At 33.9% G+C, this 13,384-nt stretch overlaps 1 protein-coding gene across 3 annotated transcripts in view; it reads left to right on the top strand.

Moving 5' to 3' along the window:
* The first annotated feature begins 6,435 nt into the window (after positions 1 to 6,435).
* LOC136797845 (polycystin family receptor for egg jelly-like) overlaps positions 6,436 to 13,384 on the top strand; it is a 53,756-nt gene continuing 46,807 nt past the window's right edge. The window contains exons 1-4 of one of the 3 annotated variants that reach the window (XM_067054428.1): positions 6,436 to 6,595; positions 9,857 to 9,920; positions 10,645 to 10,781; positions 11,440 to 11,653. In XM_067054428.1, coding sequence (XP_066910529.1) covers positions 9,863 to 9,920; positions 10,645 to 10,781; positions 11,440 to 11,653 — 409 coding nt within the window. In that variant the 5' untranslated portion in view covers positions 6,436 to 6,595; positions 9,857 to 9,862. Of the gene's footprint in view, positions 6,609 to 9,856; positions 9,921 to 10,644; positions 10,782 to 11,439; positions 11,654 to 13,384 lie in introns of all 3 variants that reach the window. The other 2 variants (XM_067054427.1, XM_067054429.1) reach the window with 2 other exon arrangements.

Genomic DNA, 13,384 nt, shown 5'->3' with positions numbered 1-13,384 from the left:
TAATATCCATGCAGGGGTAGGACAAACCTTTTCTCTAAATTGTGCGAGTTTTTTTTAGTAGTATTACAAAATTTGCAACAAATCCCTGGAAAAAAGGAATCTATTTCCCTTGGAAAAATACTATTTTATGCTAAATTTAAGGTGGACAAACTCCTTGGAATGTAAACGAGCTTATAGTTTCATTCCTGGAAAAGAAAAAATAGGTTAGGCGATGCTTTGTCGTTTAAGTTTTTGGAATTTCTTCTTTGTGGATAAAGAAGGAAATGTTCGGCCACCCCTATGTATGGATGTAAAACGAAATGGCTAAATTTGACCCTAGTGTATTATACTCAAAACCAATCTCCTCATGTCTGGAGATTTGGATCATATTGAAAAAGATATTATTACCATTTATTACGAGACTTTATTATGTTATACATATAGAAATAATTATATGGAGAATTTATGGAATTAAACTTATTTTCGTTTTGTTTCGATTGTTGTAAATAGTTTTCGTAGGAATAATCTTTATCTACAATGGGCTGTTCGAGAAAATAAATGAATATGGGAGGCGGTGGAGGATATAACATTTTTTAGAAATTTATTCTACGGACATTGTGGATTTTTACCCCCCCCCTGGACAGCAGGTCGAACCCCCGGACAAGGGAGCAAGTTTACCCATCCCCGGACAGGGCAAATTTTTCAGAATTTTTACTACACCCCGGACACTATTTCCTCCGCCCCCTCATGTACGTACATTTTCTGGAAGAGCCCAATTTTAGCTTTTCTAGTAATAAGACCCATTCATTGCATTTTTAAGGGGTACCGTGATTCCGTAATTCCATCATTCCATTATTGTTCCGTCGATAGGTTCCGTCTCAGACAGTGGACTTAATTTTTAGACCTAAATTCTAGATTTCTGCGTATTCTGTCATTCCCGACGAAAAACAGACCCTTTCCGTTAGTTTATTTAGGACTTCCGCGGAGATTTCTTTCCATTGATCATTTTTTATGGTAAGGAAGGATGGTAATGTGTTGGCCTTACCCTATACTTCTGTCCATGTACGTAGCAATTTTATTGCATATTTTAGTTTAGATTTAATTTAGTAAATAGATCTATAAATCGAGTTTTTTTTAATTCTATCTTAATTTTAAATCAATTTATTGATTTTTTTTTTATTTCAGTGAAAATTTATTCCCAATACTCAATATAATATTATATTATAAAATTACATTTCTTCTGACTCTTTTCCTAGTTCGACATTATTTTTGTTGCTTTATTCATTCATTTCTTGAAAAAGTGTTATTTTTGAAGATTTTTTATTTTAAAGCCAAAACTGCATTCCAGAAACAAAAATAGAAATCATAGTCCTTTCAATAATTGATTTAAAAGTTTTGATTTTGAATAAGAGTGATATCGTTTGCTTACTTATCCATTTTAATTCACAAGCTTTTTCGTATTGAGTTGATACAGATGTGGAGCAAGATTGGTCAGGAAGAGGAAAAGAGAAACATATTTTTTGCTTATATCGGCATAATATAAGAATAGGCAGACACTGTCCCAATATGAAAAACGTGTCTGGTATAAAATGGGAACACTTATGTAAAAAGAAACCTTTAAGATTTTCGTCAATTTAGGATTGGACTAATTTTTTCTAGCTCTTTGAGAGAGTGACTGTTGAAATTTTGAAAAAAATTGCCGTACCTCATCCTTTCCCCTCCTTTGATGTTGCTTGAAGTACCCCCTTTGAACCCGGGAGGGGGCACTTGATTCAAAAACGACCATACGTGCGGCCCAAAATTAGGCCTTTGAAATCGGACTCTTACAATGCAGAGAAAATTTGAGCAAATTTGAGCAAAAATTTGACCAATTTTAGGCAAAACATGGTTAGATTTTCGAAATTCTCCACCTATTTGCTGTTTTCGACCCTTCCTATGCACTTTGGGAAGCTTGGAAAATATATCCCTAAGGTACGGTTAATATACCCGTATGGTAGGTCATTTACCTTGAGTGCCCCCCTCCCCCGGGCTTTGAACAAAGTTCTCCTTTCTTTAGAGCTAAGAAGATTTCATTTTTTTTCGTAATCTAATCATTTACACCAATATTATTTTGGTTTCTCACGTCTCTACTGTACTCATTGAAAAAAGTCTTCATTTTGTTTATTGGTTACCCTTGGTTACAAAACCTTAATCGCGGAGTTGTTTTGTATTGAACAGTGCGCGACTTATATTTTGTATAACTTTTAAACAAATTGCTTTATAATATTTTATTAATCTATCAGAATATTTTTAGAATAATATCTCATTTTTGATACCTTAATTTTTATTGCATAAATTTTTAAGCTAATCTAAGTTACTTTTCAGTCAAAGCAAGTTAAACCTGTTTAAACTTTCTTCTTCTTTTTAAAAGAAGCCTCCTTTTTTCTATCAAAAATCAAATCATTTTTAGAAATTAAGATAACTATAAATCATTCTTTCTAGAATAGTCCAGAAGTATTTTTTGAGTATTTATTCTTAAACTATTCTTATCATTGATTGGAATGTTATATAAAGTATTTATCTTTATTGACCATATAATTGCAATGGGTTGTGCTAGGGGAAAAGATCTTATCGTGGAAAATTCCTGGTGGAGAAAATTGTGTGTGAATTTAAACATCCCCTTCTCACAGACCCACTGGGGAGCCCTTCCCACTGAAAAAATTGGCAAAAATATCGTCCCCGGTGTAAAATTATTCTCCATTTTTTGTCCCCACTGAAAATAATAAAATAAACAAATCCTCCTCTGCAAATTATTAAGCTATTTTCCCCATTCCCACTGAATTTTCTGACTTTCCAACAAAGTAATTGAAAGAAAATAAGGGAAAGCGCGATTTTTGAAAAAAGGCCAAAGAAATTGATCCGATTTCTAAGTTATCTATAGGGATAGCAGTGACGTGGCTTAGACTGGGGAGGCATATTGAAGGAATAAGGTTTTTTTTTCAGCATGCTAACTGAGTAAGTGCGAATTTTTTTCCCTATTTTCGGATAGAAAAGCTATTTGTTTGTGAAAAAGTCAAGAGGCGCGAAAATAAGTGATCTCATGGAATTTTTGTGCTCTCTGCCTCTCAGCACCACCCAAGAATCAATTACTTATACCCCATTCCCCCATTCCTATGTCACCATACTACTGGGTGGGCATAAAGTCAGGAAAAATTATTCAGTACCAAGTAAAAATATCAGAAACATACACTATGTTGATCATGAGGAATGAGTAAATTGCTGGATTTTGATTTTAGTGACTGGTATTTTCAAGAGAACTTTTCTGGAATCTGAGCAATAGAGTGTAATGCTTATAAATTCTGAATAGTGATTAGTCTGAAAGCCCAAAACTGATGTTATTAAATTTAAGTTGAGTAGTGTTTAAAATTCATTTAACATTCATGTTATATTATACATGATTAGTAAAATTATATTAAACAAATTTTTATAACATTTTATAGAGTTGGTTATTTTTTCTATAGCTGGTAATGTTATTTTTTATAGTTTACATACATCAAATTTCTTGAATATTTTTCTGGTTGAATTATTAATTTTATGAGATAGGAAATTATTTTTTAAATAATATAACAGATAGGTTTATGCGCGAGAGGCTTACTCCCCTCTACTATTGCGCGACTTGATTGGCTTTTTTCCGGAGTAATCGTTAAATTTTTGTTCAATTTTCCATTGCAAAAGATGATTTCTCTTTTTATTTTCACGGCATATTACATATTCTGTTATATTTTCACAATTTTTATATTAATTTGAATTTTCAACAAAAATCTAAGTACAGTTATTTAACTTATCAATATTTTGGAGGTTTTCAATTTCAATAGATTTTATACGCGGGCGACGTAATATTTTTCTCACTTTTTTTCTTCAATATTTTTTTTTTCGATTTATGCAGTGTTTCTCTTCAATATCATTCTATCTTCACTTTTTACTTGAGAAATTTTCGGAGAGAATTTTTGGCTTGTAGATTTTGTCATTTTGCTGGTAGATTATTTTAAAAGATTTTCTCACAATTTCTACATTAATTTGAATTTTCAACAAAATCTAAGTACAGTTATTTAACTTATCAATATTTTTAGAAATTCTCAATCCCAGGAGGGGGGGGGTACTTAGGCAAAAATGGTTGCTGGGTATGTGCGGACGGTAAGGGTCGGTTTTTTCACCCTTCAAAGTCTCTCTAAGGGTCGCAAAAATCAGAAAAATTTAAATCAGTCTCTCTAAGGGTCGGAAAATTCACGATTTTTAGGGAAATTTATTTGAAAAAATCTCTCTATAGGTAGGGATTTTTCCAAGAATTGAAGAAAATTTTCAAAAAAGTCTCTCTAAGGGTCGGTTTTTGGAGGTCCCATCCGCAGATACCCCTCATCCGCCAACCCTAGTACTCCCCCCCCTCCTCCCCGGGTTCTCAATTTCAATAGATTTTATACGCGGGCGACGTAATATTTTTCTCACTTTTTTTCTTCAATATATTTTTTTTCAATTCGTGCAGTTTTTCTCTTCAATATCATTCTATCTTCACTTTTTGCTTGAGAAATTTTCGGAGAGAATTTTTGGCTTGTAGATTTTGTCATTTTGCTGGTAGTATTTTAAAAGATTTTCAGTTATTTTCATATTTCAGAAAAGGAAAGACGCTGCACATTTTTTATAAGAACAAACTATATAAGAACATATGGCTTCGCTGGCTAAAATGTTAAGAACAAGTTAAGACCATTTTTAGGCTTAAAATTCAAAAACACCTTTTTTCTTAGGAAAATGGTAAAAAATATTCACAAAATGCTCATAATAAGAACATTTTTAACTCAAAAGTCAAGAACATCCGAAGGCTACAAAAATATTGGATGTTCTTATAAAAACGTGTATCAAACAGCCTTAAAAGTATAGAGACTTAAGACTAGATTCTTTAGTAAATTTATAAACAAAATAAACTTGGGGATTTTATTAGTCGAGGTTTACAACAATAAGGGTGGGAAATGATAAGACAGGAAATTTTCTTTGGACATTCCGTGATATAAACCACTGCAATGACTTTACGAAATTATGTAAACTTTGCTTCTTCTTTTTTTCTACCTATTGTTCTAAAAACGACGTAACAGGAGTACTTACCCTAAAAAAAGAAAGAATTCGTAAAAGCCAAAAATCAAAAATCATTCGATATCGATGCCCTTTTTCTTTAAATATTCGCCATTAGTATGTCGGATGTTATCTTCAGGTTCAGTATGGCGAAGGTGTTTAATTTGATTTTCTACTAAATTTTCAAATTAGCTGGCAGTGTTTTTTCAAACCTCAATAACTTTTGATAGAATTTGAATTAGTTAACGGTTTTGTGCTTGTTAAAAAGATAATCCGGAGTGGAATATTAAAAGAAAAAAATCAGAAACGGGAAAACGAAAGGTTTGAATAACAGAAGTTTGAATTAGCCAGAGCCATGCACTGTAGATCCAAGTTGGCTTACTTCTTCTCTCTAAACCCTTACCGAATTTAGAAGTTGAGAATGAGTGCTTGACCCGGAGGAAGCATTTTACACAATAAATTGAAGTCGAGATTAGAATTATAGTTATAAATATTAGAGATTAGAATTTTTGACTGAAGATCTTAACGAAAAGTTGCGTGAAACTTTGACTATCAAACAATTCTAATCTCGACTCCAATTTATTATGGAAGTTGAAAATTATAAATTCGAAAAGTGTCCTAGTACAGATTTGTCAGAAAGAACTCAGAAATAAATATTTTAGCTCTCCATCTTCTAAATTTGTCTCGATGATATTTTTGAACGAATTTTCTGAAATATTCAACAGTGAGCATTATATTGGTATCGTAATACACGCAATATACACTTTATAAGAATGTCCATGATAAAAATGGCCAATAAATTAAGAATAATGCTAAGAATATCACTATAATGGATTTGGCAACCCAAGCTAAGAATGCCATTGTTAGAGCATTTTCAATTATAATCACTCTATTCACAAAAATGTCATTTTATGCTTGACGTATGTACTAAATGTTAAATCTAGTCTGAATTAGGATCCTAACCTAAGAATGCTGTAAGAATATTTTAGGATGATTTTCCCAAAAAAGTTAAGAATATCCATGATGAAATGGATTTACATCATTCTTATAAAAAAAAGCGTGTATACAGCCTTATAACTCGAACCAACACATAAATAACACAAATTTCATCGAGTTCAGGAAATTTCGCGTTATGGAGTAAGGTTTATAAGGCATTGTTATAACTGAACGGACGAGAAAACTTGTTCGGTATAAGCAAACATTCGAGTTATGGAGGTTCGAGTTAAAGAGAGTCTACTGTATTTCAAAAATTTGAAAACTCTTAACTTTAGGAAATAGCCCTGGTTAACTTAATCTAGACCACTGACTAGAAGATTAATTTATAATTTCAATTGTAATTTCAACATTCGTTTTTTCAGAATCAACCTTTGAATTTTGGACAGAATTATATTGACCAGTTTGGAGTGATTTCTACATAGAGAATTTTTAATTAATATTAACCACATCTGGAAAAGTGAATTTCAAAAAGAATCTTGATTTTTTGTGGCAATGAAGTTTGGATGATATTTTCGATTCTGTAAGTCAAAGAGGTTTGTATTTAAATTGTTTTATCTTTTCTTATTTTTTTTCTAAAATAGAAAATTGACTTTGAATTAAATTTATTCTTCCTCAATGGTTGGGAAAGGCTACAGGATACTTAATACTTTTTGATAAATATTATTTGGACAATTTGCGGAAAAGTTTCTATCAGTGAATTTCAGTTGACTTTGTATATTGTAGATTTTATATCGTTTTTATCTTTTGTACAAAAAGGACAAAATGAATCTATATTTTACATTTTATAAAGTCCTAAAGTCAAGAATTCTGTCTGCTAGAAAATAAGTAAGTTTTTTTATGCTGGAGGCTCTTGACAGGGGTGTTTAGAAAAACTCTTGGATCGTAGCAATACCGCTACTAGGTTCGAACTTGGACGAGCTTGCACATGTCGAAAAATTGTTCTAGGAGAGAAAAAGATATTGCTTTAAAGTTATAACCCTTTGGAAAAGTAATCTTGAATGGATTCCTCGAAGGCTACAATAATGTACAAAAAAATATTTTGATTTTTAGCTTTTTAGAGTTTCGCTGATTTCAAATACTGCCTTAAGACGTTTCAACGTTTTCTCAGATAAATGTTACTGCCTTCCAAAATTTATCTGTTTTTGGTCATTTTTAGTTATTTAAGCCAACTTCAAAGGGCTGTACCTTTTTAATCAACAAAGATACGAAAAATCTGACAGAGATTTGACGTCAGTAAATGTTTAAATATTTAAAAAATGTCGGATCTCGTTATTTTCGATTTTTCAAAAATCCTTCCTCTTTTAGATTATTCTCCTTGGAAATATCTTTCCAACGGTGTATATCTTCGTTAATACAGCATTAATACATTATTGAGAAATTGAGAAATTGTCAAAAAAAAGGGAAATATCCAAATACTTTTGGGGATAACGAAAATGAAAATGAAAATATTGTTATAGTAATAACTTATTATATACATTGTTTGGATTTTTCATTTTTCTCATATTTTTTTTCGTTTAGTTTGAAATTTTTAACACCTAAGTTGCAATTAATTTGGTACAATAGAAATTAAAGGCCTCTGAAACACTATGTTTTACTTTTATTTATAACCTATCATATCTATATCACCAAAATTCTTTCTTTATAAGAAACTTTTTTTTAACCCCCTGTCTGCCTTTCTTATTTTTCTAAAGGATTAGGGGCAAAACTTGTTCCGATTTTTCAATAAAAGACATGTATCAACACTAGAGATATTTGGTAAAAATTTTAATTGAAAGTCTTTCAGTCTTAAAATGATCAAACAAATAATATCACTATTGTAGCTGTAGCTGATGAAATGAAATCTTAAAAGTCAAATTTTTTGGGCTCAATAATATTCATAATTGACCAATTTCTAATAAAAGAGTAAGAAGCGATTTTTCGATTTCTTCCTCTTTCGTATTATTTTTTCTTTCCTCTTGAGATCTTGACAGCAGAGAACAGCGAAAAACAATCTTGAAAATTGGTTTAAACTAGTAGGTAACCTCTTGATCGAGAATCAAAATTAAATTTATTTTTCGTTTTTAGAAGATTTCCCTTTTTTGAAACTGTAGTATTTTACTCGTTAAATGTACATTGACCATTTTAAAGTGGAAAGGAATACTCTTAATCGGATTAAATTTCGCGAGATTAAATTTTGCGAGATTAAATTTTGCGAGCAAAAAAAATCTTCTGGATTTAATTTCGCGAATAAGCTTGAAATCAGCTGAAAAACAGCCATTTTTCGCCACAAATGGAGACTTTGGACTGGTTTCTCCACCGAAAATACGATTTTAAAAGTTTTGCGGTGGATTTAATTTCGTGAGTCAGGAATCTCACGCGTTTTCGCGAGTTTTAATTTCGCGAAAATGGCAAAATTTTGTGAAATCGCGAAATTTAATCTCGCGAAAGTTAATCCGATTAAAGTAATGGGTAATCAGGACCACTAATCTGTAATAACGACTTTACATTGGTGTAAGATTTTTGGTGCTCTTACGCCCAACCAATGGGAAGCTGTTACGGGGGCATCCATGATTCATTTCGACCGTTAAATGTATATTGTTGGTGAGAATATGATTTTAGATCTATCGTCCCAATTCCATTAGAGACATGCTTTCGAGTTTATTAGGATCGAACAATTCAGATTTCAAAATTCCCCATGGTTGGCCCTCACGGTGTCACTGAACTTATTATGCCCCCATATCAAAATGCTTCCTACGGCACTGCGTTTTCTAACAAGAATTTTGTTTATCTATTTTATCATAGGTATTTTTAACTTTTTTGGGGGAAATAATCATCCTAAATTATTTTTACGGTATTCTTAGAGGTTAAGATCCAAATCGAACCTAAATTTAACATGTAAAACATGTCTGAAACAAAATGATTTCGTGAAAGTTGTCTAGGCTTACTAAGAACTGTTGTGGGAATGATTGGCAATTTATAGTTAAAATGCTCGCAACCCCAGCCTTGGCCTGAAAATTGGAGTTGCTTATAAAAGAAATGTGTAATTAAACTGGGAAACTTGCCAGTAACATATTCACCCGAAATATTCACACTTTTTAATGTTTGTAATTTTGTTTTATTTTCCATGTTTTCAACATTATAAATATAGTGTATATTTCATAACATTCTAACAAAATGTTTGAATTATTGAAATTTCGAGTAAGGGTTATAAGGCATTGTTAACTGAATGGATAATAAAAATTGTTCGACTTTAGAAGACTACACGTTTTTTCTTTTATTTGAACCCAGTTTATAAGAACATTGAGGCTGAAATTTGTCGAGAAATTAAGAACATCTTAAGAACATGCCCAGCCTCAGTTTGGAAAAAAAATGACAAGAAACTACAATTTTTTCCTCTTTTCAAGCAGTTTTAAACAAACTTAGGAATGGATTTTCTAAATCGAGAGTCAAATAGTATTGTCCAAACTTTACCAATTTTAAGTGCTCTATATTTTGCATGATATTGTCGATTTAGAGTAGTCTGAAAATTTAAGAACGCATCTAAGAACATTTCATGCTGAAAATTGCTAAGCAAATAAGCACATCCAGGCTCAGCCAAATTTTAGGTGTTCTAATAAAAAAAAACGTATATCGAGTTATAGAGGTTTGAGTTAAAGAGACTCCAGTGCATAAATGTACGTTTTAATGATAAATGTCACAAAATCTTGTAATGTACGAAGTCACTTAGTAGAGTGGAGGAGTGGGAATGGAGTTCAAACCTAGTGAGATGATTAATTTTTAGGTTGTTTTTCATTTTTTTTAGTTTGAAATGAAAAAATTGGTATTGTTGATTTGTTTGATTCACTTGTTTGCTCCTTCCCAAGTTGGTGAGTAATCTAAAATTTTGTCTTGTCTAGGGGCTGCCCAAGACTTTTTTATAGAATGGATGGCGCTGATAAGCAAGTGACCCGGTGTGATAAGGCAGACTCCATTTTTTGGCTTTGCCTGATTACACAAAAAATTCGTACGACTAGCTTCAGTCCCTTTTTTAGAGGAAATCAAACAGAAAATCGTGACCTTTTTTTCAAATTTGGGAGATTGTTCCATAATTTCAAATGGTGTTTTAAAATATATTTTATTGTTTGGTGTTTTCCTGGAATTTTTGAAAACGAAAGTGAAAATTTTCAATCTGGTGGAATCCTCTGTAGTCAAGTTTACTCAACTATCAAAAATCATTAGAAAACAAAGTTCACTCAGAAGTAAACTCAAGTCATCAATCTCGTACCCAGAGTCACTTGCACCACTTTTTTAATGGTGAACTTGGTACGACCATAATATATCTAAGCACTATCAGAATCACTGAGGGCCTGGCAACGAGTTTGCCTTGTCCTGGCAAAGGTTGAATTAATCACGTTGTTTTGGCGTTTTAGGAAATAACTCTTAAATTCTCTCATTATGCTGATAATAAGAACAATTTAAGAACTTTTTCAGGCTTGAAAATATTTTGACGTTCTAATTTAAAAAAACGTGTGACGTGGTTATGTTTTTGCGAAAACACTTCTCTGCTACTAACACCTCTAAAGTTTTGACTATTGTTTCTTACTTCTTTAGATTGTCAAAACTTCACCTTTCCTCTTGCTAACTATGGAGCCAATCAACTGAAATATGTCTGGCTGAATGCAATCGCCAAAGACATCAATCAATTATGTTTCCAACAATCCACCTTCAACCCACAATATTCTATACAGGTAAGTTTAAATTTATTTTATATAACTACACCCCTGTCTCAAAGCTCCAGTAAAAATTTTTTCCAAAGCGGTGATGGAAATTTCTATCTAAATCCCAACGAGAATAGAGGTGCAATCAATTTAAAATGCGGATGAAACAAAGGTCAATTTCCAAATGGGACTGAAATTGGAGGGTGTTTTCCCCAACGGGAACGAAGTTCTGGCCAAATTTTCCAGTAGGCGGGGGTCCCACCGGGTCTGCTTGACACAGGGATGTATAATAATTTGCTTTACACCGGGCAAACGAGTGGAGGATCTTCAGATTGGTTCATAATTTATGGAGGATATGTATTTATTTTATCAGTGCTCCTTTTACTGGCCCTACATAGAAATCAACACTCAGTTATACGTGGTTTGCGCCTTAAACCTTGCTGTTGGCTAAGTACTCTCAGTGGTGCCTTTTTACTAATCGCTCCATTCTCCCGGTAATTAGAAGTTTATTAGGCACCTGAGAGTAAAGAAGGGTTAATGAATTCCAATCAGGAAGGGTTTTACCATATTGTTAATAAAACTCCTCATGTTTTCTCAATGATTTTTGTTCGTGATTATATATTGCAACTAGTAACTTAAAGTTTAATAACATGCCTTAATAATCATCAATATATCTTTCACCAACCAGGTATTCGACCTGCTATTCTGTTCGCAAACCGTTCCAACTTCTAAATACTTCTCCAGCATCAGTACACCGGCAAATGAGACATGTCAACCATCATTGTCACAATGTGAAACGAGTAATTATACAGTAAATGCACTTGGAGATGGAATCAAGAACTTTGAATTCACCGAAAACCAAACATTTGTAGCAGGCTCTGTTGGAAATATTGTATTCAATGGTAAGTTGAAATCTCTCTCATTTTTCTGTCTACATATGTTGCACTTGATTACTGATGTGCTGGCAACGGCCTGTGTCCTTAGTCCTATGTCCTTAGTCCTGTGTCCTTAGTCATATGTCCTTAGTCCTGTGTCCTTAGTCCTGTGTCCTTTGTCCTTAGTCCTTAGTGTGTCCTTAGTCCTGTGTCCTTAGTCCTGTGTCCTTAGTCCTGTGTCCTTAGTCCTGTGTCCTTAGTCCTGTGTCCTTAGTCCTGTGTCCTTAGTCCTGTGTCCTTAGTCCTGTGTCCTTAGTCCTGTCCTTAGTCCTGTGTCCTAGTCCTGCTCCCTGTCCTGTAGTCCTGTGTCCTTAGTCCCCTGTCCTTATCCTGTGTCTTAGTCCTGTGTCCTTAGTCCTGTGTCCTTAGTCCTGTGTCCTTAGTCCTGTGTCCTTAGTCCTGTGTCCTTAGTCCTGTGTCCTTAGTCCTGTGTCCTTAGTCCTGTGTCCTTAGTCCTGTGTCCTTAGTCCTGTGTCCTTAGTCCTGTGTCCTTAGTCCTGTGTCCTTAGTCCTGTGTCCTTAGTCCTGTGTCCTTAGTCCTGTGTCCTTAGTCCTGTGTCCTTAGTCCTGTGTCCTTAGTCCTGTGTCCGTAGTCCCCTGTGTCCTTAGTCCTGTGTCCTTAGTCCTGTGTCCTTAGTCCCTGTGTCCTTAGTCCTGTGTCCTTAGTCCTGTGTCCTTAGTCCTGTGTCCTTAGTCCTGTGTCCTTAGTCCTGTGTCCTTAGTCCTGTGTCCTTAGTCCTGTGTCCTTAGTCCTGTGTCCTTAGTCCTGTGTCCTTAGTCCTGTGTCCTTAGTCCTGTGTCCTGTGTAGTCCTGTGTCCTTAGTCCTGTGTCCTTGTGTCCTGTGTCCTTAGTCCTGTGTCCTTAGTCCTGTGTCCTTAGTCCTGTGTCCTTAGTCCTGTGTCCTTAGTCCTGTGTCCTTAGTCCTGTGTCCTTAGTCCTGTGTCCTTAGCCTTGTCCTTAGTCCGTGTCCTTAGTCCTGTCCTTAGTCCTGTGTCCTTAGTCCTTGTCCTGTGTCCTTAGTCCTGTGTCCTTAGTCCTGTGTCCTTAGTCCTGTGTCCTTAGTCCTGTGTCCTTAGTCCTGTGTCCTTATCCCTGTGTCCTTAGTCCTATGTCCTCAGTCCTTTTTCCTTAGTCCTGTGTCCGATCTTAGCACCCCTTTTTTGGCTAGAACAAATATTATTTGATAATTTTGGGTAATTTAAAGTACATTTAACCAAAAAAAGGAATTTCCAAGAGTGTTTATACGCTCGCCTATCTCAAGTACTTTCATACTAAGAGTCGATTCCCTCAATATTCCACTCCAGCTACAAACTTTGGCGAGCATACAATTTCGCGAGAAGAAGAATTGCAAAATTCACGACTTTTACTTTCGCGAATTCAACAGAAAAATATTTTTCAGGAGCATAAACTTTCGCGAATCAAGACGTCAAATTGAGAATTTTTACATGAAAAAATGGCTTAGAGGGACAGATGCTTCTTGGATTCGCTTGAAACATTTGTCCTTTGACATATTAGTAAAAAGTGCCATAAAAGTTACATTATATTCAAAGTTTGAAGTTTTACAGATTTTCTATTTTGTTAAGAACTTTTCGCGAGCATAAACTTTCGCGAATGGCCCTTCCTAGAATTTTTAAACACATTTATTTTCACGAAAATCGCGAAAATTTCTGTTCGCGAAAGTTTGTACGCCTAAAGTA

This window comes from Clytia hemisphaerica, unplaced genomic scaffold (genome assembly GCF_902728285.1).
Source record: "Clytia hemisphaerica strain Z4C2 unplaced genomic scaffold, Clytia hemisphaerica genome assembly, whole genome shotgun sequence".
In the NCBI taxonomy this organism is placed as follows: Eukaryota; Metazoa; Cnidaria; class Hydrozoa; order Leptothecata; family Clytiidae; genus Clytia; species Clytia hemisphaerica.
The sequence above is the reverse complement of the archived record's forward strand: the minus strand, read 5'-3'. Positions and strand labels throughout refer to the sequence as shown.